The 26,764-nt window shown below is 34.4% G+C and overlaps 1 protein-coding gene across 9 annotated transcripts in view; it reads right to left on the reverse strand.

The window, feature by feature from the left end:
• Positions 1–1,559: 1,559 nt before the first annotated feature.
• Positions 1,560–26,764, reverse strand: part of SS18 (SS18 subunit of BAF chromatin remodeling complex) — a 72,301-nt gene continuing 47,096 nt past the window's right edge. For 5 of the 9 annotated variants that reach the window (XM_036244553.1, XM_036244552.1, XM_036244551.1 and 2 more), the window contains 6 exons: positions 24,233–24,400; positions 23,184–23,288; positions 20,353–20,445; positions 19,526–19,648; positions 16,106–16,239; positions 1,560–3,365 (listed from right to left, as the gene is read on the reverse strand). In XM_036244553.1, coding sequence (XP_036100446.1) covers positions 3,339–3,365; positions 16,106–16,239; positions 19,526–19,648; positions 20,353–20,445; positions 23,184–23,288; positions 24,233–24,400 — 650 coding nt within the window. In that variant the 3' untranslated portion in view covers positions 1,560–3,338. The remainder of the gene's footprint in view (positions 3,366–16,105; positions 16,240–19,525; positions 19,649–20,352; positions 20,446–23,183; positions 23,289–24,232; positions 24,401–26,764) is intronic. The other 4 variants (XR_004957051.1, XM_036244554.1, XM_036244546.1 and 1 more) reach the window with 4 other exon arrangements.

Consider the following 26,764-nt stretch of genomic DNA (forward strand, 5'->3'; position numbering starts at 1 on the left):
AAGGGAAGTTGCATAATAGTATGGACAGTATAATTCCATTTTTGTTTTAAAAGACAAAGCAATAATTTATGCTGTTTTCTGTGCATAAAATGAAGTTGGAAGAAATATATCAAACCTTTTAATAATTGTTACCTTTAATATATCAAATTAAAGAGAATGTTCGCTTTCTGTATAATCTATTTTTTGTTAATGTCTTAACTATCAACATGAATGATTATTTAAAATGAAAGAAAAGACAGTGATTAATTCGTGAAATTTCTGAGATGGTATCTAATTCACTATTACCACTGACAATACAAAATTTCAGAAACAGAAGGGTCCTTAAGTACCAAGATGTTTTTTTAAAAAAATACATGTCTTTTAAAGATACTCATTGAAATAATTAAAGGACATAGTGCATTCTTCAATTTGTGGGCCGATGTATAGACAACACAAGATTGGCCATAAGTTGCTAAGTTGGGTTACTGGTATATGGGCTCATTACAGCATTACATGTTTGTTTGAAAATTCCACTTGTCTGGTGTGGCTCCATGGATAGTGCGTTGGCCCTCAACACCGCAGGGTTTTGGGTTCGATTCCCAGTCAAGGGCACATACCTGGGTTGCAGGTTCAATCCCCAGCCCTAGTTGGGGTCACGTGTCTCTCTCACATTGATGTTTTTCTCTTTCCCCACCTCTTACCTCCCTTCTACTTTCTACAAGTCAATGGAAAAACTATCCTCGGGTGAGGATTAACAACAATGAAAACAATGGGTCGCTATAGTTCTACAAATAATACTAACATATTCTCAAACAACCAAACTAGCACAGTTAAATACTTATAAATGTTGATCAATAATCACCTGTATTTGTCTTACTAGTATTTTGCTTCTGGAGATTTATGGGATGTTATAATAATCTCTTCATTATAATAATATACACTTTGATAAAATATTTGGTTTTAGAATATACTGTCTATACAGTAATATCAAATTGGTAGAAAGCTACTGGTAAAGCTCTTCTTCCTAGGTATCAGAGGAGTAAGGTAATTTTTGTCACCACCAATTAAAAACTTCTACAAAATAAGACTGTTATAAAACAATTAAACCTTGCAAATGCACTAGTCTCCAGGAAGAAAGTCCTGGAGGAAATTCTGCTTATTAAAATTGCAATTTTAGTTTCCATTAAAAGGAGAATAAGACAACAGAAGATGGGTTGGCAAGACAAATTATTTCTTAATGTCAGTTGAGCTTATTTCAAATGAGATAACATATCTACACCAGGTTGGGTTTAGTACAATTTTGTCTCCTCAACTCATTTATCTAATTCAGTCATCTTGATATAGCCTCATGGACTTCATTTTCAGAGAAAGAATTCTGTAACAAACAGCCCACACAACATGCTGATTACTGAACAGTTAATTCTAATTAACTTGGGCATGGCAAGAGAATTTTGATCAAGTCCTAGAATACAAATATAGTCCATTTATACTGGACTCACTTATATAAAATACCCACAGCATAGTCTCCAGACAAAACAAGGGAGTCAAAGAGATCTAATTTAAAGAAACAAATGAGAAAATTAAAATCACAAATAATTTATTCTTCCGTTAGAGTTGATACAGTTTTAAATAGCAACAAAGTACACAGTGGTGGAAAATTGGCACAGAACCTATAAGCATTTCAATCACAATAAGGCTGTCCATGCTTTATCTGTTCAAACTTGATGTCCATTTTCTACTGACCAAGTTGGGAAAAAATAAAAAACCTATTCCAATCTCAAAACATATACAAACACTCTCTCTCTCATACACACACACACATTGAAATTCCTTCTTTTGATTATAGTATGTTGAGAACAGTATATTTTGCTTTATTCAATGGAAAAAATTAACATAATTCAAATTAATGGCACACCCTCTGTTTTGTTTCCAGTTAGAAGTGGGAAAAACCAATTCAATTATAAAGAATACATCTTGTTCCCTGGGCATAGGCAACTGTGATGAAAATAGCAACTTACCTTTCGGCTACATGTTTTCAGATTATGCTTAAATAACTATGGTTATAAACTTCTCAATGCATGATTTCCTGCCTAATGCAATATCCCTGAATTGAGCTAAAGTAATCAGGCACAGGACAGTCTCAAGTATGATTCAATATGCCATGCTAATGAACAAAGTGATCTAGAATGCCACCTCTATGCTTTTAATACAGATCATAACTAATCTCATCAATAAGCATTTTCCTAAACATCTTTTGGAGTTTTATTAACCAACATAAAAAAGGGAAATACTTAAGTGTCCCTTTAAAAATGGTATTATTTCCAGCTAAGAAAGGTGAAATAAAGGTTTGTAAGTCTCCTGAACTATTCTATTACATAAACCAATTAACTTACTAATGTTAAAAATAAAATGACTGAATCAATGTTGACTCTTCTTTGATAACATTTATAAAATGCTTTGATATTACTACTTCCCTGATTACTCAAACAAGGTAAAATTAACACTTCCATTTTCAGTTATTGCTATTTTAGGAGAGGATTACCATTTCATTTACTTGAAACTGTTACCGAGATTCTTCAGATCCAACATGAAATAATACTTATTGCCTCACATTTTAAAACTGTATTATAAACAATCTTTATAAAAAGGTTTAATCCACAAAACTGGAAAGCTTTAAAAAAATGTCTTTACTCAAAACAGTATCACAGTGCCCTTGATTATCTAACAGATTAAGGGATCTGAATTTTCTCTAAAGAACACTGACAGTGGACACACAGTGTGCTTGGTCTTCTCCCTCAGCTTTATCTGTATAGCACACCATTTTGAGACCAACACAATCAAGCATCCACCATGTTCCAATCCACATTAACAGAGGATTTCTGATTCTGTCCAACACGTAGTGTACCGCCTTGCATATTCACCACATGAAATAAACATAATATACAAAATATTGCTACTGTAAAAAGTGTACATTTCCCTCTTCCCCTTACAAAAGAATCTGTGGAAAAGTATTAAATTCCCTTAACCTTCATAAACATACAAAGCTGTTCACACCTTTCAGTCTGTAACAGTCCATTTGAAACACAGTTCCCAAATCATTGCAAATTGGTTACATCGTATTTTCTGTCCAATGTTGCCATCTAGAGTAGAAATGTGAAATTAGGAGTATTTTTGAGCTACTAAAGCCTTTTAAACAACTAAGCCATAAAGGCTGCTTACTGATGAAACAGCCACTGAGCCACAAGGTTTTTCCAAAAACTAGATGGAATGAAAGGATCTCTTCACAGGGAGGTGTCCACAGTGCTGAGGTGACAATATGGCTGCTAATAGATACTGGCTATTGGAATGTAAGTACTTTTTCACTGCTGGTAATTTCCATACTGTCCCTAAAAGATAAAATTTTAAATACAATTAGATAATAATTTGATCATAACAGTTTGGCACAGAAAATTACAAATAAATCTTAACACTGACATACTATAAAAGCAATTACATTTATAACAAACAAAAATTGTTATATATTTAGGTACATAGTACCTCTGTAATTTCATTCACTTGCAAATGAATTTCAGAATCTTTGAGCATAGAATAGTACTTATCACAGTGATTTGGGCAACAATGAGTGAGAAATTCTGGGTCTAAATTCTGGTGTAGTATATATGTTAGTATATACATTTTATGCTAATGTAACAACTTTGTGACTGTTTACCTTATTATAATTACTACTATGAACTAACATTAAAGATATTTGGGATAAGTGGCAAGGATGAAAAGATATCTGGGAGGGAAAGGTAAAAGAACCTTATAGAGTTGGGCCTTTCTCTGAGGCAATGATAGTCAGACAGGCAGCTGATACATAAAATCAAGGGAAGTTTGTTTTGTTTTTGTTGCTTTTAATAAAGTAGACTTGAAAGCCTGTGTAGGCTGACAGGGCAGGAGAGAAAAAGAGTACAGGTATCAAGCAAGTGATGAAGCAGCAAAATTCTACAACGGAGGTAAATAATGTCCAGTATACAACTTTTAAATTTGGATTTTGGAGAAGGAATATCTTTTACTCTACAACAGAAAAATAAAGAAAAAGGTAGAAGAAAACAGAAACATATTAGAAAATATATTTTTAAACAAAAATTTCTTAGATGTTTTTAAAATAAGTACTCATAAAAGCACCTATTTTCCAAAGACAGTACTCACTGGAAAGAACATAATCAGATAATTGCTTCCCTTGATAAAATTTCCCCCTCCAAGTCACATTAACTACTTTATATCAACAAAGTAGTCTAGAGTTGAAATACCTGCATACCATAGAAAACAGTACCCTAAAAGTTTACATTTCCATAGAAATAGATATACTTGAAAATCTGTTTAATGCCACTATATATCTAATGGATTATTGTATTATAAATAGAATTAAGGTTTTTAAAAAATATTAATGTACTTTATGGCAAAATTTAAAGTCATTGTCTATCTTGAAATACTGGTGAGTAGAATATCAAAGCTAGGATTTGCTTTAAGATACTCTGAAAAGACAAAAATTAGTGTGGGGGTGTATAAAACAATACTGCAAAATATTGATAACTGTTGAAGTTGGTCGGTGGATACACAGGAATTCATGTGATATACCCCTTTTTAGCATTTGTTTAAAGATTCCTATAATGCAAAGTTTAAAGAAATATGTCAGTGCTTAACACATAGGAGTTTATTATTGAATTGTTAGATGACTTAAATACCAAAGCTGAGTTTAAGTCCCAACTCTACCGTTATCTTTCTACTTGAGTCTAAAAAAAATCTCTTTGAGACTGAGTTTCTTGACCTATAAGGTGGGACTATAACATCTCCATCTCTGGATCTCAATTTTCTTTCTAGTCATGGCTCCATTAATTCCTACCTCATTTGTTAGGACACTTAAATAAGAGAGGATATGAAAAAGGGCTTTATAAAATTATAAAGAAGTATAAATAGGCAAGTCTCAATATTGGGGAGAAATGTTCCCCTGATAAATGTGTATAATGAGATATTAATGAAAGTGAGTTGCACATATTGTGAAGAGAGGTTAAAAACGGTTGTGCTATCTATATATGAGCTATAATTTATCTACTACATTATGAATTACATGAAGATAAGAGAAAGTCTTACCTATCCTTTTGCCTCACGTATTGAAAAGTGCCTGACACATGACTTCTCCAACATATGCCAAATACACGGTTGGGCAAAAGTATGTTTACAGTTGTTCATATGGAAAATACAATAATTAATAAATAATAATACAAGAGTAGCCCTGACTGGTTTGGCTCAGCAGTTAGAGAGTCAACCTGTGGACCCAGAGGTCGTGGGTTCATTCTTGGTCATGGGCATGTATCTGGGTTGCAGGTTTGATCCCCAGCCCGGGTCGGGGTTGTGTGGGAGGCAGCCAATCAATGTGTCTCTCCCACGTAATGTTCCTCTCTCTCTTCCCCCTTCCCTCCCCTTCCATTCTATCTGGAAATCGGTGGAAAAATATTTTTGGGCGAGGACTAAAAAAAAAAAAAAGTAATAATAATAATACCGAGAATAAATTCTTGTGTTTTGGTACTACTTTTGCCCCACCTGTATTATATTTAAGCAATTATAAATATGTATTGGACAAATATTATATACTAATCACCATAAAAAATGTGTAAAACAAGAAAGGCAAGACTTACAAATAAATAATTAAAGTACAACTACAGAACATAAGTTCTATAAGAAGTTCAGTAAGGAAAAGGTTAACACAGCTAAAATAATTAGAAAAATATTTCTGAGACTGTGGGAGCCTTAAGAGCATAGTACATTTTAAATAGCAGAGAAAAGCAGAAGGGTCAATTCAAATAGAAGAAGTCGCTAAAGCAAAGGAATGGAGAAAAATAGGTATAGAATGCTTACGGAAGTGGAAATGAGAGAATATACAATAATGAGTAAAATTATTTGGTACACAGAACTTGCAATAATAGAAATAAGAAGTCTGACTAGTACTAATGATAGCTAAATCTTAATATATCTCAATTAACTAAGACTTTTTCACGTGTTAGACACTGTAATAAGTGCTTTATGTCCATCTATAACCTATATAGTAAATATTATCTCCATTTTACACAGAAGAAATTGAGGCACTATGAATTTAAATAACTTGACCCACCCCTGATTACAATGCTAGAACCAAATCAAACCACAGGCAAGCCCAAAGAAGTATACTGTATTATCTGTTACCATTAGCAAATTCTAGAGTTCAAAGTATGAGTTTGAAGCCAGCTAACAATTTCTAGTGATAACTCCATCACTTAACAGTTTCTTGTCCTTGAGTAAGTTAATAAACCTTCCTTTCTCAATTTTCTTATCTGAGAAGTGAGGATAAATATAATCATTGCCTTAAAAAGTTATACAAGGAGAAAAACATGGCCCTGGACAGGTGGTTCAGTCGGTTAGAGCTCTCTCTTGTACACCAAAAGGTCATGGCTTCGATGACTGGACAGGGCACATACCGAGGGTTACAGGTTCAATCCCCAGTTGGAGCACATATGGGAGGCAACTGATGTTTCTATCTCTCTCTTTTTTTCTCTCCCAATTTCTCTCTTCAAACACAAAACAAAACAAAAAAATCAATAAACATCCTTATGTGAGGATTAAAAAAATGAAGAACAAAAACATGAAAATGCTCTGCAAACTAAGTGATGGAGACTCAAAATGATAAAAACAGACATGGTGATGTCTTTGAAGAACTGACATTCTAAGGGAAGAAAGCATGACTATGAACAATAACTACATAGGAACTGTCATATGGAAATAAATGCTGTGCTAAAAAAATCAAAGCATCTACATCATACTTAATGAAACTTTCTCACTGAGATCAAGAGCAAGGAAGGGTGTACGCTCTCACTGTTTCTGTTCAACACTGTGCTGGAACTCCTAGCATACACAATAAGAAAGGGGAAATAAAGGTACACAGATTGGGAAGGAAAAAATAAAACTATCTTTGTTCAGAGATGACATCATCATCTAGGAAGAAGATCCCAAAAATAATCAGCAAAAACCTCCTAAAACTAATAAGCAAGGTTACAGAATAAAGGTTATTACACAAAAGTCAATCACTTTCCTATATACCAGTAATGAACAAGTGGAATTTGAAATTAAAAACACAATACAATTTACATTAGCACACCTTCAAAATTAAATACTTAGGTATAAATCTAACAAAATATGTGTAAGATCTGTATGAGAAAAAAAACTAAAACTGATGAAAGAAATAAACTAAATAAAGAGAGATATGTTGCATGTTCATGCATAAGAAAATCAATACTGTCAACATGTCAGTTCTTTCCAACTTGATCTAAAACTAACACATTCCCGATCAAATCCCCAGCATTTTGTGGATACTGACAAAATGATCCTAAAGTGTATATGGAGAGACAAACTACCTATAATAGTCACACAATATTGAAGAACAAAGTTGGAAGACTGACACTAACCGACTTCAAGACTTACTATAAAGCTACAGCAAATTAAGACAGTGTGGTACTGGTAAAAGAATAAACAAACAGAGCAATGGAACAGAACAGAGAGCCCAGAAATAGACCCACATAAAAATAATCAACTGGCCCTGATTGGTTTGGCTCAGCAGTTAGAGCGCCAGCCTGTGGACCAAAGGATTCGATTACTGGTCAAGGGCACATGCCTGGGTTGCAGGTTCGTCCCCAGCGCCAATTGTGCAGGAGGCAACCAATCGGTGTCTCTTTCACACTGATGTTTCTCTCTCTCTCTTCCTCCCTTCCTTTCACTCTACCTAAAAAAAATCAACGGAAAAATATCCTCAGGTGAGGATTAACAAAAAATAAAATAATCAACTGATCTTCTACAAATAGGCAAAGGTAGTATAATAAAGCAAAGATATTCAACAAATGGTGCTAGAACAGAACATCCACATGCAAAAAAACAAATCTAGAGACAGACCTTAGACCTTTAATAAAAATTAACTCAAAATGTATCATAGACCTAAATGTAAAATATAAAATTATAAAGCTCCTAGAAGATAACATAGGAGAAAACCTAGATGACATTGAATTTGGTAATGACTTTTTAGATACAACACCAAAGGCATGATCACTGACAGAAATAACTGATTAGCTGGACTTCATTAAAATTAACAATTCTCTGCTCTGCAAAGGATGATGTCAAGAGAATAAAAAGACAGGCAAGAAGACAAGACAATATTTTCAAAAGACACATCTGAAAAAGGACTGTTTACCCAAAATATACAGAGCTCTTAAAGTCCTAGCCAGTTTTGCTCAGCGGTTAGAGCTTTGGCCCACAGTCCAGAGAGACCCGGGTTTGGTTCCTGCTAAGGGCACATGCCTCAGTTGCAGTTTGTCCCCGGCCCCAGTTGGGGTCGTGTGGGTGGCAACCAAAAGCTGGCTTTTTGAGAAGACTGATAAAGTAGATAAAAACCTATAGCCATTTTAATCTGGGAGGGGAAGGAGAAGACACAAATAACCAATATAAAAAATGAAAGTGATAATACTACTACTGATTCTACAGATACTAAAAGAACTATAAAAAAGTATTCAACACAGGTAAAATGGACAAATCCTTGGAAAAATATAATTGTTTACTCAAAAAAGAAATAGGTAACATGAATATACCATATCTAATAGGAAATTACATTTATAATTAAAGTCCTTCCTACAAATAAAACTCTAGGTCCAGATGACTTCACTGGTGAATTGTACTAAACATTCTGGAAAAAATACTACCAATTATACATAATCCTTCCAGAAAACTAAAGAGGGGTGAATAGTTACCAACTCACTTTATAAAGCCAGTACTTTTATTTTTTTTAATCTTTACCTGAGGATGTTTCTGTTCATTGATTTTTAGAGAGGAAGGAAGAAAGAGAGGAAGAAAGAGAAACACCGATATGAAAAAGAAACATTGATTGGTTTCCTCGCATATACACTCCAACCTGGAACAGAAGCCAGAACCTAGGATTGCACCCTAACCTAGAATCGAACCCACAACCTTTTGTTTTATGGGATGACACTCTAAGCAACTGAGCCACCCAGCCAGGGCAAAGCCAGTACTATTTTGATTTTAAAAAACAACAACAAACAGACAAAGACATTAAAGAAAAGAGAAGTACAGTCCAATAGCACTCATGAAAATAAAAGCAAAAATTCTTCACAAAATTTTAGCTGATCAAATCCAACAATATCTAAAAAGGATAAATACATCATGACCAAGTGGAGTTTATCCCATGTATGCAAGTTTGATTTAAAATATGAAAATCAGCCCTGGCCAGTTTGGCTCAGTGGTTAAAGCGTCGGCCTACGGACCAGAGAAACCCAGGTTCGGTTCTCGCTAAGGGCATGTACCTCAGTTGCAGTTTGTCCCCAGCCCTGATTGGGATCACGTGAGTGGCAACCAGTTGATGTGTCTCTCTCACATCAATGTTTCTCTCTCTCTTTTCCTCCCACATTCCCTCCCACTCTATCTGAAGATAAATGCAAAAATGTCCTTGGGTGAGGATTTAAAAAAAAATACAAAAATCAAACAATGCAATTTAACATACTAACAAATTTTTTTAAAAAAATTCATTTGACAAAATTCAACATTCATTCTGATAAAAATTCTCAGCAAAGCCCTGGCCGGTTTGGCTAAATGGTAAGTAGAGTGTGGGCCCGCGGACCGAAGAGTCGCGGGTTCGATTCACGTAAAGGGCAAGTACCTAGGTTGCGGTTTGGTCCCCGGCCCTGGGCAGGGTCGGTCACGTGGGAGGCAATCAATCTATGCCTCTCTCTCGCATCTATGTTTCTCTCTCTCTCTCCCCCTCCCACTCTATCTGGAGATAAAATGGAAAAATATCCTTGGGTGAGGATTTCAAAATATAAAATCCTCAGCAAACTAGAAATACAGACAATAACCTCTACCTGATAAAGAACATCTACAAAAATCCTACATCATATGTAAAGCTGATGGCTTTCCCCCTAAGATCAGGAATAAGACAATTGTCCACTTCTCAAACACATATCCACTCTCACTATTTCTATTCAACACTGGCTTGGAGGTTCTGGGGCGGGGGATGGGGAAGGATAAAGGTGGAGACAAAGGGAAGCATTCAGATTGGAAAGGAAGAAGACTGTCTTTATTCACAGACAACATAATTTCTATGTAGAAATTCTGATGGAATCTATAAAAAAGCTACTGAAAATAGTAAGTGAGGTCATAATGTTATAATTTATTTATTTTTATTATTATTTTTTTTTTTATCCTCACCCGAGGACATTTTTCCATTTTTTTTTTTTGTTCAGGTAGAGTGGGAGGGAGAGAGAGGAGAGAAACATCGATGTGAAGGGACACATCGAGTGGCTGCCACCCGCACGACCAACCAGGGCCGGGGACAAACTGCAACCGAGGTACGTGCCCTTAGCGGGAACCGAACCCGGGTCTCTCCAGACCGCAGGCCGACGCTCTAACCGCTGAGCCAAACTGGCCAGGGCCATAATGTTATAATTTAAATGAAATAGCAATATATAAAAATATAACCGTATATAACTAGCAACTAACAAATGAAAATTAATTTTTTAAATCTACAATCGTATCAAAAAATACAGAAAAGCCCTGGCCAGTTTGACTCAGCAATTAGAGCATTGGCCCACAGACCAGAGAGTTCTGGGTTCAGTTCCCGCTAAGGGCACGTACCTCAGTTGCAGTTTTTCCCTGGACCCAGTTGGGACCATGTAGGTGGCAACCACTCAATGTGTCTCTCTCACATCAATGTTTCTCTCTCTCTCTCTTCCTTCCTCTCTCCCTCCAGATAAATGCAAAAAAATGTCCTCGGGTGAGTATAAAATATATATACATATATATAAAAGATTTATGTATAAATCTGACAAAAGCTGTCTATGTAAGACCTGTACACTGAAAACTATATAACACTTTTGAAGAAATGTCATGTCTCCCCAAATTGATCTATAGATTCAGGGCAATTCCAATCAAAATCTCAGTAGGCTTTTATATAGAAACTGACAAGCTGATTCTAAAATTCATATGGAAATGCAAATGACCTAAAATGTGAAAGCAATTCTGAAAAAGAGCAAAGTTGGAAGACTAACAATACCTGACTTCAAGGCTTACTATAAAACTATAGTAATAAAGATAATGTGAAGACAGATATATTAATCAATATAACAGCATCAACTCCAGAAACTGACATGATTATAGATAAGTGATTTTCAGCAAAGGTTTAAACACAATTCAGTAGAGAAAGATTATTCTTTTCAACAAATGGTGCTGAGCAAATTTGCTATCCATTTGAGAGGGAAAAAAACATGCAAACTTAAATTCATACTTCACACTGTATACAAAAATTAACTCAAAATCAGACTTAAATGTAAAGCTTAAAGATAGAAGACTTCTACAATAAAGCATAAGGGAAAATCTTTACGACTTTGGGTTAAAAATGTTTTACATAAAGACTATAAGAGAATTAAAAAGCAAGCTACAGACTTGATTTGAAAAAAAAAAATTTGCAAAGCACATCTGATAAAGAACTTGTATGTAGAATGTATGAAGATGTCAATATTCAATAGTAAAAAAATAACCAAATTTCAAAATGAGCAAACGATCTGAACAGTCATTTCAGAGATGATACACAGATTAGAAAAGCCCAAAAGAAGATGGTCATCATCATCAGTACTGAAGAGATATGCAAAATAAAAGCACAATGAATATCACTATAGTATATGTATTAGAATAGGTAAAATTAAAAAGACTGACCATACCAAGTGTTGCTAACGATGGGAAGGATTGAAACTCTCATACACTACTGGTGGGATGTAAAGGGGTACAATGATGTTGGAAAACAGTTTGGCAGCTTCTTTACAAGTTAAACATGTACCTATCACATAATACAACCATTTCAGTACTAGGTATTTATCCAAGAAAAATGAAAGTATATGTCCACACAGAAATTTAAACACAAATGTTTATAGCACTTTAACTCTAAGAGCCCCAAAATGGAAACCAAAACTTCCATCTATAGTTCAAAGAATAAGCAAATTGTGGTACATCCATATTATAACGAAATATAGCAATAAAGAGATTGTTGATAAATATAATAAACATCAAAAGAATTATGCTGAGTTAAAAAAGCCAGACCCCCCAAAAATGTATAAAATTTTGAAAAATGTTAACTAATCTACAGTGAAAGTAGATTAGTGGTAATCTAGTGAAATTTTGGTGGTGAGTGGAAGAATTTCAAAGGACATTGAAACTTTTAGGAATGACAAATATTTTATTATTTTGATTTTGATACTTTCATGAGTATATACACGTCAAAATACATCAAACTGTACACTTTTAATACGTGCAGTTTACTGTATGTCAATTATACTTTAGTAAAGCTGTTTAGATATATTAAGAAGAACAGGGAAACAGTGAGGCAATTGAGGGTGTTACTATTTTAGATAAATAATGAAGGACTCCTGGACATATGACACAGTGACGTTATCAGAACAGAGATTTGAAGAAAGTGAAGAAGCAAGCATTGCAGGTACCAGGGGAAGAATTTCAAGCAGAAGAGGGAGCACAAAATGTGAAGATACGGAGGTGGAAACATGCTTGCATGCACGCCAATGTGACTGAAGCAGAGTGAATAAGGGCAGTGAGTAGAGGTATCAATGCAGAGTTGAGATAGTGGGCTGGAAATGAGGACAAAGTCATGTAAGGTCTTAATAGGCCATTATAAGATCTGGATTTTACTCTGAGTGAGACTAAAGTCACCACAGGATTTTGAGTAGAGGGGTGGCATAATCTGACCAATGTTTTTAAAATATCACTCTTGGTTCTGTGTAGAAGAACCGGGATGAAAACAGTAGATGCTACTGCAGTAGTTTCAATAAGTGATAGCATTGACTTTGGCTTGGATGAGAGTAGGAGGTCATAAAAAAAGGTAAAGGAATTAGAAGTACAAATTGGTAGTTACAAAGTAGTCACAGAGATGTAAAATACAACATAGGGAATATAGTCAATAATATCATAATAACTACATATGGTGCCAGGTGAATATTTAAAGTATCAAGGGGATCGCTTTGTAAAAGATATGATTGTCTAACCTCTATGCTGTACACCTGATATTAGTACAAAATAATACTAAATGTAAACTGTAACTGAAAAACACAATTTTAAAAAATGATTAGATACTGGATATATTTTAAAGTAAGAATGATAAAATTTGGTGTTTGACAAGATGTTGGATTTCCAAGAAAGAAAGAAGTCAAGGATAACTCAGGCTTTTAGCCTAAGGAACTGTAAGAATGGATCTGCTGTTCACTGGAATGAGAAAGATAGATGGAGAAATAGCAGCCCCCTAACAAAGTTTTCTCTCTCAAATTTCCCCTCTTTTAATTCATCCTGCACATTGCTACAAGATTCATTTGCCTAAACCATTACCATCATTGTATTACTGTTGGGTTTAAGAATCTGTATTGGTTTTCCATTGTCTTAGCTATCCTGAAGAAGTGAACTGAACTACTTTCCCTAAAATAAAGAGATCATAAGTGTTTGGGGTTGGGGAATACAGATGAGGTGAAACATAAAACAAATGTGCAGAGACTACTGACACAGAAGAGCTAAAGTGGTCCCCTCCTCATAGCCTTTCTAGTGGGGAAGTGGATGTGGCTAGCAAACTTCATGGGTCTTTATCCACAGTACAGTCCCAAGTTCCTAAGAACTTAAGGGGGTGGAATAATGATGATGACAAAAGAAGTACAGTTGACCGTTGAACAATATGAGGGTTAGGGGTACTGATCTCCTGCATAGTCAAAAATCCATATATAACTATAGTCAGCCCTCTGCACAGGTGGATTCCCAACTGTGGAGTTCAAGACAGGTTTCAACTGTGTGGCTCAAATGAATGGCAGTCAATTGAAAAAAATCCACTTATAAGTGGGCCTATGCAGTTCAAATCTGTGTAGTTCAAGGGATAGCTGTATATCAAATATCTATCATATGTCAAGCATGATATTATATATCATATGTTTGCCAAGTGTCAAAAAACATATATCATATTTACCAAGTGCCCTAATATGGCTTAGAAGAGTCTTACTAATCTAACCCCAATTTATCTCTCCAATCCTGCCTCTTCTTACCCATGCTTCTGCTTTACTGAACCACACATCTCAACATGTCCTTTGTGAATACACTTCTGACTAGAATACCTTTCCCTACCCTATATCTACCTGGCTAATACCTAGTCATTACGTATTAGCCCTCACACTTACATAATCCTTCCCAAGGAACATTTTCTCTTTATCTAGGTTAGGAGCTTCCTTCCACAAAAATCTTGCCTTTCCTCATCCAAATACTTCTCACACTATATTATGTCATCTGCTTACTTGTCTGAATCCCCTGTAGACTTACGTTCACAAAGGCAGAATCCAAGTCTATCTTAGCTCCCAATACGCTGTAATCTTAGGTACTTGGCATATACATGTTGCTCAAGAAACATTTACTTCATCATGTTAATTTTGGGGATTTAGAAATACACTGATTTAGAGAGAAAATGATTAGTTTAGACCATGACATGCTCAAGTTAAAGAAAATGGCAAGACACCAAAAAAGAGATGTTCTATATACAGGTGGAAAAATGAAGTTGAAGTTGGATTAAGAAGAGTGAGTTAAGGTTAATGAAAATATAAGACAGGATAAATAAAGAAACAAAGAAAAACACTGAGCCAAGAATTGACAGGATGAAAATAGGAACATATGTTAAATGCCAAAGTGAAGTCAAAAAATGATCAAGACAATTGCTCCACAAGCTATAGGGGCAATGTCTCTTTTACCTATCTAGGACCTAATGTAATGTCCAGCACACGTCAAAAATTAATAAAATATTTTTTGAATGAGAGAATAGATGACCAGAATGTCTCTTTTTAAAAAGTTAACTTCTTAAATTGATTAGAATGAACTTAAATGTTATCTGCTTAAGAATCTTGCCCTTAAATACTCACTAGCCAAGACTTATTATGCTTTAAAAATTTAATAAATCCTCAGCCTAATCCTTTTAGTTCTAGTGTACTTTTTTCAATATTAGTCATCTGTCGTTTCCTTTACCCTTTTAGTTTCAGTCTCTTATGTCTCTTTCATCTTTATCATTTAAATAGAAAAGTGTCAGTACAAACGGGTTGTAGGCATGAAAAAGTGTTACTAAAAGAAATGCTCATTCCTCAGTATCTAATTATCACCACATTGAGTTGTTCCTCAAACAGATCATCTGACCCTGAAACCATAACTTACCAAAAACAAAAAACAAAAAAACCTACTTGAGGTAGCTTAAGTGGTGAATAGACCAGATTATCCTTACCAGAAACTCATTAGCAAACCTGAAATCAATCTAAAGAAATTGCGAACACAATAAATCATTCATACTATAATTCAGAGCACGTATGAGAGGATTCACAGAAGTATGACTGTGGCACAGGTTAAATCTGAGAAGTTTACTGTTGAAAAGACAGAACCTAAATAAACACTAGGTTCAAAAGAATACAGTTGTCTTAAGATACACATCTCTACATCTTTGAAAGTAGAAGGAAAGATAACAGGGGAAGAAAGATTATTAAGACTTGAGATAATAGATATGTGCATGGAAGGAGGCAACAGAGACAGATTGTAAGTATGAATTTAAAAAGAAGGGATATCATGGATGTTATTAAGGAAGTACAGTGCTGGCAGGAAGATAAAGGGAACGGGAATTAAATAGAGAATGAGAATGAGAGAATATGAATGAATAAAATGCTGGTGCCTTGAGCTAAGACATGTTTTACATGTTAGAGTAATTATGATCTACTGTGCTGGCATTTTATGAAAAAGAGTTAAAAGTAAATAGGTTTCATCCCTGGCCAGTTTGGCTCAGTGGTTGGAGCGTCAGCTTGCAGACCAGAGAGTCCCAGGTTCGGTTCCCGCTAGGGGCATGCACCAAAAAAAAAAAGTAAATAGGTTTCCATTGGTCAACTCATGTGTTATGAACAGGAGAAGGGAAAAAAGAGCCTTCAAGTTAAAATATTTAACCTAATCAACAATGCACAAACAATGTGGCAATCACACAGTTGGCCAAGTAACTTACCTGGTCATATCCATAAGGCCTCTGCTGTGGTGGCTGTGGTGGTCCAGGCTGTGTTGGTCTATACCCTCCATACTGCTGACCTTGTCCCTGTGGGTAGTTAGGATACTGAGGACCTGGACCACCCTGTGACGGACCTGCAAAAATAATTAATATAAACAAGAGCCCAGATGAAAACATAATTCCCTAAAACTCTAAAAAGGTTTAAAATTGGATGTTATATTTTAATATCTAAACTAAAAAGGATAGTTTGGTATTTTGATTTTTCTCAAATGCTTTTTGAAATAAATCCCAAAGGTTATCATAAGAGTGAAAATAATTTAAGGATACCACTATATACCAGATGTTTGATTCAATGTAACTTATTATGCTATGTATTAGCCATTAAAAATGTCTTCGTTAAAATGAATAAAAGAGATTCAGGAGCTGTAATGCAGGTTAATTCCATATTAAAAATATTCATCTATATTAGAAAGTTAACCAATATAAGCAAGAAGTAAGAAAAAATAAAAAAAAGATGAGAAGCAGATTCAAACTAAAATATTGAAACAATTTCTGAATAAAGTTTGGGAATCAATGATATTTACAGCTGTATGACTCTAGATTTATACTTGCAAAAACTAATGGAATAAAAAAGAATGATTTTACATGTAAATTCTAGATTTATATTTGCAATCACCAAAAAAAATGCTTTATGCTCTGCACTGACAAACTTATTTTCACAATACTTTCAAACAGAAAATAAAGAGGACTTGATAAGCTACAAGTTGCATGTTGGAAACTTGATTCCAAGATTACACTCTGTATACCAATCGCCTTTAATACAGTACTTAACCCATAAAAATGAATGATTTCAAATTTCAAGGATAGCAAGGGAGCAATTAGGTTTGCCAAACAATATGTCTATTTCATAAACTCTACTACCATTGTCTATTATAAAGCTTACTTTATAAAGCATAAGCTAAAAAGCTTTGATACTTACAAATGTTTTCTAACAACGGCTACTCAAAACCTGCCATAAAAACGATTGTGGAGAAAAGTGCCAAAAGAGAACGATAAATTTTCAGGCTTAAATAAATTACATCAGTCTATTATTTTACTTATTTAATTATACATTCAATTATTAAAACTTCTAAATTTTCTCTTAAAAGGAAGTTTGATAACTGAAGTCTATTTATAAGCAAAATGGGAACTTATTTAGGATTTCTGATGTCTAACAAAACAGTGTTTAGCTACCTAAACCAAAAGTATTTCACTTTCTTGCCCTGGCTGGTTTGGCTCAGCAGTTAGAGCATCGGCCTGCGGACTAAAGAGTCCCGGGTTTGGTTCCCGCTAAGAGCATGTACCTCGGTTGCAGGTTGTCCCCGGCCATGGTTGGGGTCGTGTGGGTGGCAGCCACTCAATGTGTCTCTCTCACATTGATGTTTCTCTCTCTCTCCCTTCCGCTCTACCTGAAAATAAATGTAGAAATGTCCTCAAATGAAGATTTAAAAAAAAAAATTAACTTTATGCTTTCTTCCCGCTGAAAATAATTATTTCTCTTAAATCAGTAAGTTTACCTGATTTAGCCACATATTCATTTTCATGCAAGTACAATAAAACCAGAATACCCCATTTATTCAAAGTACAAATATTCAATGGTCATTAAATGTTTCCATTTGAGAAGAGCAATAAAGTCTCTTTGTAAAAACAAGAAATCCATGGAATATTTCTAAAGTCATATCTGAAATTAGGAATCCAGAACTTATTTTGGGGAAAATGCCTGGCTGCCAATACCTGACTGAATTTCAGTGTTTATGCTGAAGGCAGGAGAATTTTCAGACTAATCTTAGTTCCTGGATTTGCTATCAGAGTAGAGATGGGTGTCACAGTAATAGGAGAACTCACATCAATGAATAAAAAAGTAAGAAGAGCCTGGCCAGTGTGGCTCAGTGGTAAGAGCCTAAGCCCACAGACCAAAGGGTCAAAGGTTCAATTCCTGGTCAAGGGCACGTACCTGGGTTGCAGGTTCAAACCCCGGCCCTGGTTCGGGTTATACAGGAGGCAACCAATTAATGTGCCCTTCTCACATCAATGTTTCTCTCTCTCCCCCTCTCCTTTCCTACCTCCCTTCCTCCCTCCCTCCCTCCTACTCTAAAAATCAATGGAAAAATATCCTCTGATGAGGATCAACAACAACAAAAAAAGTAAGAAGACACACTGATGTAAGAAAGAGACCATGTTAGCAAAAGATGTCAGATTAACATAACAGCTCCTTCTCTTTCATTAAAACTGTATTTTCCTATTTCAAATAAAATTGTTCTAGTAGCCTGAAATTTAAGACTGAGATATCAGCTCCTTATCATTTCCCACTCTTTATCTAATAAAGTTATATTTAAAGTCAGATATCCAGCTAGGAGATATGGGAAATATGGCTAAGATTTCCCCACACTCTGTAAGATACAAAGCTGCAGTAACTATACCCGCTCTGTGGATATAGTTATCTAGAGACTGAAAAAAATACTATTTTATGAATTCTGAATAGACCACATTTGTACTCTAAAGATCAATATTATCTTTCATAGTAATAGTCATTCATATTTTTTAATTAAATTTATTGGGGTGACATTGGTCAATAGGATCATATAGGTTTCAAGTGTACATATAAATGCAAATCAAAATTACAATGAGATACCAGCTAACACCTGTTAGAATGACTATTATCAACAAGACATGTAATAACAGGTGTTGGAGAGGTTGTAAAGAAAAGGAAACCTTCATTCACTGCTGGTGGGAATGTAGACTGGTACAGTCACTATGGAAAACAGTATGGTGGTTCCTCAAAAAATTAACAATAGTTACAAAAGTCTTTAGTTTTAGAAACAAATTTGTTTATCAGATAATGTAGATATGGTTAATAAACAACCAATTTATCAGTTTTCCAAGCACATACAAAACTATTGGCTGGTCATAAATGCCAAATAGATTTAAGAATTCGTATTTCTTGTCTATTATATGACTACAGGGCATTATCTCTGGTAAATGAACCATCTCTAGCTTGTTTCTTTTTAAATAGATTAACAGTTTATCTAAGAACATTTTAATATTTTTCTTTATTGATTTTAGAGAGGGGAAAGAAGAGATAGAAACATCGATGACAAAAAACACTGATTGGCCGCCTCTTGCATGCCCCCCACTGGAGACTGGGCCCACAACCTGGGCATGTGCTCTGACAGGGAATCAAATCAGCAACCTCTTGGTACTTGGGTCGATGCTCAACCAGTGAGCTACACCAGCGGACATCTAAGAACATTTTAAATAAACACTAATAATAGACTGAGGTAAAACTGTGAATTTTCAAAAATGATAAATATCCACTTCCATGTTTCAAAACATTAATCACCAGGTTTTGGGGGAACAAAAAAAAATGCAGTAAGCTATTACCATAGCCCTGCTGCTGTCCTGGATAGCCCTGCTGCCCTGGGTACTGCTGCTGCTGGGGTGGATATCCCTGTTGAGGAGGTGGTCCTTGGTAAGCATCTTGCTGTTGGCCATACTGTGAATTTCCTACAGTATAATTGGAGAAGAGGAAAAAAACACTGAGAAGTTTGCTTAACTAACTTTTTCCTCTAAGATGCAGAGCCAACAACACAAGAACAAAATAAAATGCCATACTGATTTTTAAAAGTTAACAAAACAAAGAAAAAACTCAAACCAAACAGAAGGATTTCGGCCAAACAAACTGCAGTTAAAGCCAATTTTGCAAGGTTGAACTGCAGCATTTTCAGCGTCTCTGCCATACGAGCATTACATTTACTGGAACATCACAGTCATAAGATCATGACTATGCTAAATAAAATAAAAAAGACAAAATTAAAGACAGCTACAAGAGCACACACTAGCTACACAAGATCAGCAAGCTGTTTCCTAAAGGCACTATACTTATATGTGAAATAATACATATGTAAACACACACACAAAAAAAGATTGAATCTATGGATTTATGTTCAAATAGAAAATTTCCACTGAGGAAAAAATTATTTTTAAATGTTTTAGTCTTTTTATTGTTGTTAGAAATGGAAAGTCATGGTTATACATTTTAAATATTTGTAAGGAAATTATTTTGATTGTTCTGGGCTCACTGTAATTTTCAAGACAGCCAGCAACTATTACTCTACAAGAGCTTTGCATGGGTAGAAGTTCTTATGCAAGAATTTTCGTTCCTGTAGAAGGGGATATATATGTGTATGTGTGTGAAGGTATATAGATACCTCCTTCGTAGTAATGTTGTGAGGAATCCTCATAAGGCCTATCGTAGCCTTGTTCAGGATACGACGGTTGCTGATAACCGTAATCATTATGACCTACATCAATTCGACAAGAGACAGGAAGAAACGTTAATGGCCACTGAGTGAAGACCCTAAATATATTTTAACTTTCAGATAAAACTGAAAAAAAAGAGAAAGAAATGGAAATACATAAAAAATAATCTCAATTGCATTAGCCAAATATTTACCAATGTGATTGTTTTCATATCGAAATAACGTGCAAGTTTTCTTAAAAGCAAAAAACAGTAATTTTAGAAACATTACACTTAGTCTTAACTCTGATAATCCTCATTGAGGGGGGAAAAAAAACTTTATCTTCCATTTTTTAAGAGAATGAAAGCATTTAGGCCTTTCACATGTAAATAACTTGAATTAAATTAGAATGAACAATGGAAGCAATTATCATATTTTGTCAAACATTTGTTCTGCTGGTTGCCAATTCCACAGCATATGCTAAATAATGCAAAATATAAAAGAGCTCCATAAGTTTTTTTCCCCTGAATAAATTTTTCACATTCTATTTACTTGAATAAAATATATGTTTCTCATAATGGTTTTAGATACAAAAATATATTGCTTAATGCTGCCATTATAGAAGCCTTTGGAAAGTATTTCTAGGGTAACATAAACATACCTTCATAAAATTACTATTGTTATTAAATGCTACAGTACACCTTTACTTTTAAGACATGATAAATTTCACCTGCAAGATGACTGGACTTCAGTGAAAAATCAATACGCGAGTCCTTGTAATTAAATTGCACAAAGAAAATGCAAGAAATAACTTTTCTGTTAGCTAAAATCTGAACTACATTTTAGTAGAATGCCTAACTAAGGAAAGAGGAATACAGTTATGAATAAATGTTATTCTCAGTGCTCTAGTATTCCAATGTTCCCAAAGCCATTTCATAAATATATCTGCATTAAGGGTTAGCAAACTAGGGCCTACAGTATAAATACAGCCAATGGACTGTTTTGTCAATGAAGTTTTAATGAAACACAGTCCTGACCACTTGTATTTTCTATAGCTATTTTCATGCTACAACAAGAGTCCAGTAGTTGAGATAAAGACAATGTGGCACACAAAGACCAAAATATTTATTCTCTGGCTCTTTACAGAAAAAAGTCTGCCAACTCCTAATCTACAAATTTACTGGCATAAATATCTAACATATCCAATGCGGTCTAAGAAAATTAGTTGTTATAAATAATCTATGTAAATGTCACACAAATATATTAATACACATTTATGCAAAATGATATTTAATATTTTAAATTTCAATGTAATAAGATGATTTATAGAACCTTAAAGTTCTGATATTTATAAAAATAAAGTATCTATTTTGAATAAAAAGATCCTATTTATAACAATACACATTTCATATTTCAAGAAATACTCAGAATCAACCAAAATAACAGGATCAAATTCAACTCAATTACTTAAAATGTATTTTAAAAATCAAACAAACCAATAATTTATATTTAGCAAACTTCCTAATAAAATTTAACAACCTAGATTTCACCTTTTAAAAATATCTATAGTCTAAAATATTACTTAATACAATGTCTACATGGAGGGGGTCACAACGCACTGAATAATTCAAGGCAAGAAAACCTGAGGTAAAAAAAAGTAAGTCATTTCTAACCAGAATTATCCATACATATCATCACTATCACTGTTTGCTCTGCCTATAAATAGGCAAAGTCTCTGCATTAAAACTAATGTCCTTACACTCATGTACCTTTATGCTTTACACACTGATAAAAAATGGCATGCAAAATGATATTTTAAACACACCAAATTATATCTTCTTGCTAGTTTACATTAGCTTCCAGTAAATGGTCCCAACACTTCAGCTTTAAATTCTTAGTTTCCCCTAGTTTCTCCTTTAAAGTAGTTTACCTTAAATACAACAAGGGAGTTTACTATATAAATGAAGACTCTGGCAAATTCTTTCACAGTGAGATAAATCATTCTGTGACATGACTAAACCACCTCAAATTTATCAATTTTATTTGTCTGAAGTCCTTTTCTTCACCATGGTATTATAAATTTTTCAAACATACAGAAAAACTGAGAAAACTGAACTGTACAGTGACAGCTTACTTGGATGCTTGGATTGTCACATCTTTACTAAGCACTTTTTCACAAACCACCTTCCTACTTAAAAAAATACACCATTTAGCTAAATAACTAAAAATGCATTTTCTAAATGACTTTTCTATTCCACTAACTCTCTATACAACTATATTATGGCTATAACTTAGCCTCTAAAATTTCTCAGATACAAATACAAATGTACAACAAACCATAGTTCTTTAAGACATACACAACATTAACGGAAATGACGAAACAGAAAAAAGAACCTTAGAAATTCTGTGTAGTTATACAATGCATAAACCAATAGGTGACCTGTACGCTATATGAATTATCTCAATAAAGCTGTTATTTTTAAAAGTACATTGGTAACACCAGCTTTGGTTCAAAGGAACAAATTCAAATATACATAAAAGGATCCTCTTTTATATAAGAAAGGATTCTAATAACAGAACATGATCCCCGATGGTACTAATATGGAATATCTAAATAAAATATACTTTGAAACAGATTATATACTAATGCTATCATTAATGCTTTAAATTACTGAAGTACTCTAAATTTAGAAGAAACATATCATTAGTTTCTTCACCCACACTGAAATGTTTTGAATAGCTACCTACATTAATATGGGGCAGGGATAGAAACTGGGAAAGTTAACATTAGGAGAGATTACCATCAGGGTAATATTGCTGGTTCATGCCTTCTGGAGGACCTTGTCCACCATGACTGTATTGGTCCCCGTAATAGTCTTCCTGGCCTGAGTACTGCTGTGGTGGGCCTGAAAAACCACAACCAGTCAAGATATAAATAATTTGTTCATTAGGTCATCAAAGGCTTTCTAATCTGATGTTATGAGAGAGCATTTCTCAGCTATAGATTCCCCTCCCATGCTTTAGCATTTCATATACTTTTAACTTCTCTTATATACAAACATACATAAACACTTAGCCAACACCACATTTCACAAAAATTAATGTTAAGACCATACAATATCAAATAATACCAACTCAAAAAAACATATTAACTTCTTAAAAAGAGGGTCAAACCAGTAGAAAACTAATTTCCTTTTTATTTTTATATTAAAGCAGTTTGAGATAAATTAGAGTTTCTTTCTGACCACATATTTAGTCCATTCTCAAAACTAAAATAGTATTTTCTGAAATAAATTAGCTTTTGATAAAAAATTTTATGATGTAATCTTTTCCCAAGAAAGAATAAAAGAAATCTGGCCCTGGCCAGTTTGGCTCAGTGGTTAGAGTGCTGGCCTGCGGTCCAGAGAGGCCCAGATTCGGTTCCACTAAGGGCACGTACCTTGGTTGCAGTTTGTCCCCAGCCCTGGTTGGGGCATGTGGGAGGCAGCCACTCGATGTGTCCCTTTCATGTCGATGTTTCTCTCTCTCTCTCTCTCCCTCTCTCTCCCTCTCTCTCTTCCTCTCTCTCCCTCCCACTCTGTCTGAACAAAAAATGGAAAAATGTCCTCAGGTGAAAATTTAAAATAAAAAGAAATCTGAAATCTAGGTACCAGGAAGTTCCTATCCAATTTGTGACCCTTTGTACCTACTTTATCCACTACCTTTCAGGAAAAAAATATAGTTTGTTTTTTTTTTTTAAATCAAGAAATAAAAGCCCTAACTTTGCCTAGATGAAAAGTTCATTAAAATGGAAAGCTTTCCAACTACTGTTGTTTATATTAAGTGGGAAATTTTCCAAATGAAATCTTACCCTGTTGAGGTGGTCTATAGGGAGGAATCTGTCTCTGACCCATCATATGGTTGCCTTGGTTAACTTGACCCATCATTCCCATAGGTGGCTGCTGGCCTTGGTAATGCTGCCCACCTCCTTGGGGCATATTGTACTGTTGAGAAGGAGGTTGCTGATGCATCATTGGACCTGAAAACAGACACACACAAAAATTATGAACAGAATATTTTTTTTCATATTAGATAAACATTTTAAGAAAAATATAAAAATCTTTTATCATCATATAGCTCCGAAAATATATAATTTATTATAATAAAAATTGACTTTAAGTAGTAAGAACAAATCTTTGAATTAAAGTACACATAACTAAAATAATCTGTAAACAAGGGAAAACATCCCATCCATGGCAGCAGATTTGAAATTCATCGGAGGAGCCTAGTAATCTTTTTATAAAACAAAGTAGATATAATATATGAATATCCTGCATATATGTATTTTTTATACTATGTGGTATATAATACCTAAGTATATTACCCTTTTAGAAAAGATAGAATCCTTATGCTACACAGAAAATATATACCAAAACACAGTAAACTTCACAAAATCACATAGCAGATGAGTAGTCAAACCAAGACTACTAATTTTTGGATATCTATTTTTTTCTTTTTCAATGACACTTATTACATAATGATAGATTGGGAAACTATGCAAACATAAATATCCTTACATTGGTGAAACTTCATAAACTTTCATTTTAGACAAAATTTTAAAGGGTCAGCTTTCCCTTTCTAAATATAAGATTTATAAACTAAAAAGGTCTTCCTGAAAACAAAGAGTTGTAGTGCTCAATAAATTCTAACACCTAGGCAGAGAATTGCAACAAGCCAGACTCAGAAATCAGAACTATGCACTTGTCAAAGTACACAATACTGAAGTAGCAAACTACCACTGCCATAGTACCACACTGGCAACAGTAAAAGTGTATCACATGAAATAGTCAACATAAAATTGTGTGTTACCATCTAACAATGTAAGCAGCTCCTCAAAGGTTCACTGGGTCAAGTTATGGTATGGGAGCTCATCATTCTACCATTATAACCATTACTGTCTCAGAAGTATGCATGAGTTATCCCCAATGTATACTGGTTAAATAGCTACATACTCCCTTTTAGCAAAAGAAGACAATTTAAGAAGAAAGGCAAAGGATTAGAGAGCCTAGAAAAGTTAATATATGCACCTCTGTGTTATAGCAGTGCTATTTACAATAGCTAAGATCTGGAAACAGCTGATGTGTCTATCAGTAGATGAGTGGATAAATAAGATGTGGTACATTTACACAATGGAATACTATGCAGCTGTAAAAAACAAGGATCTCTTATCCTTGAGACAGCATGAAGGGACATAGAGAGCATTATGCTAAATAAAATAAGCCAGTCAAAGAAAGACAAGTATCACATGATCTCACTCATACATAGAATCTAATGTACCAAATAAACTGACAAAATAGACCCAGAGACATGGAAGCATGGAACAGATGGGCAAATCTTAGGGTGGGGGGGAAGGAAATCATCCAAAGAACTTATATGCATATATGCATAACCCATGACACAGACAATAGTGTCATGAAGGCCTGGGGGGGAGGGTGTGGAAGGGACAATGAAGGGAAAGAGGGGGGACATCTGTAATACTTTAAACAATAAAAACAAATTTAAAAGAAAAAGAAATTTAAAAAAAGATAAAGGACCAGAGAGCATAGAAAAGTGTTACAGTAAAAACTACCCACATGAGCCAAAAGCTCACTCTTTATTTAAATAATATTTCAAAACAAAACACACTCACCTTGTTAAATATATAACTGACCTACAATAGCAGCAACAACACAAGCAGAAAGAATTCAACTCTCCTCCATTGAAGAACTATATTATTTAAAATAATACTCTATAAGAGCTAGCTCTTTTTCTCCTATTCGCTTTCTTCTATTCTACTACATTTCTCATTTCTTTTTCCTTCTAATTTTACCATTAATATAAGCTTTTCAAAGGCTACTCTGGGATTTTTCTTTCAACAAGGAAATAAACTCTTAATAGCAGGGAGAATGGAGTGGGAGAGAACTTAACATTGAATGCACTTAACACTGCCAGACATACTTTCACTATTTATTTCATGTAAATCATTAATAACTATCACAAGTAAGGATCCTAATTTTCAAGATTTTAGTCAAGAAATCCAAAGTTCAAGATTATAATAGATATCAAATGGGAATCAGAAAAAACTAGTTTCCAATTTCAAAGCCCATGTTTATTCCAATATTCTTCACTGCTTCTATTCAAGCTATAGCAAATTTGGTAGTTTAGAACAAGTTATGTAACAAAAGTTCCAAAATAGTGACTATTTTAATTAAGGTAGAATTTTAAAAATATATTTTATAGTCCTGGCTGGTTTGGCCCAGCAGTTAGAGTATCAGCCCTCGGACCAAAGGGCTGCGGATTCGACTCCGGTCAAGGCCACATACCTTGGTTGCAGTTCAATCCTGACCCCAGTTGGGTCATGTGG

This window comes from Molossus molossus, unplaced genomic scaffold, assembly GCF_014108415.1.
Source record: "Molossus molossus isolate mMolMol1 unplaced genomic scaffold, mMolMol1.p scaffold_m16_p_6, whole genome shotgun sequence".
Lineage (NCBI taxonomy): Eukaryota > Metazoa > Chordata > Mammalia > Chiroptera > Molossidae > Molossus > Molossus molossus.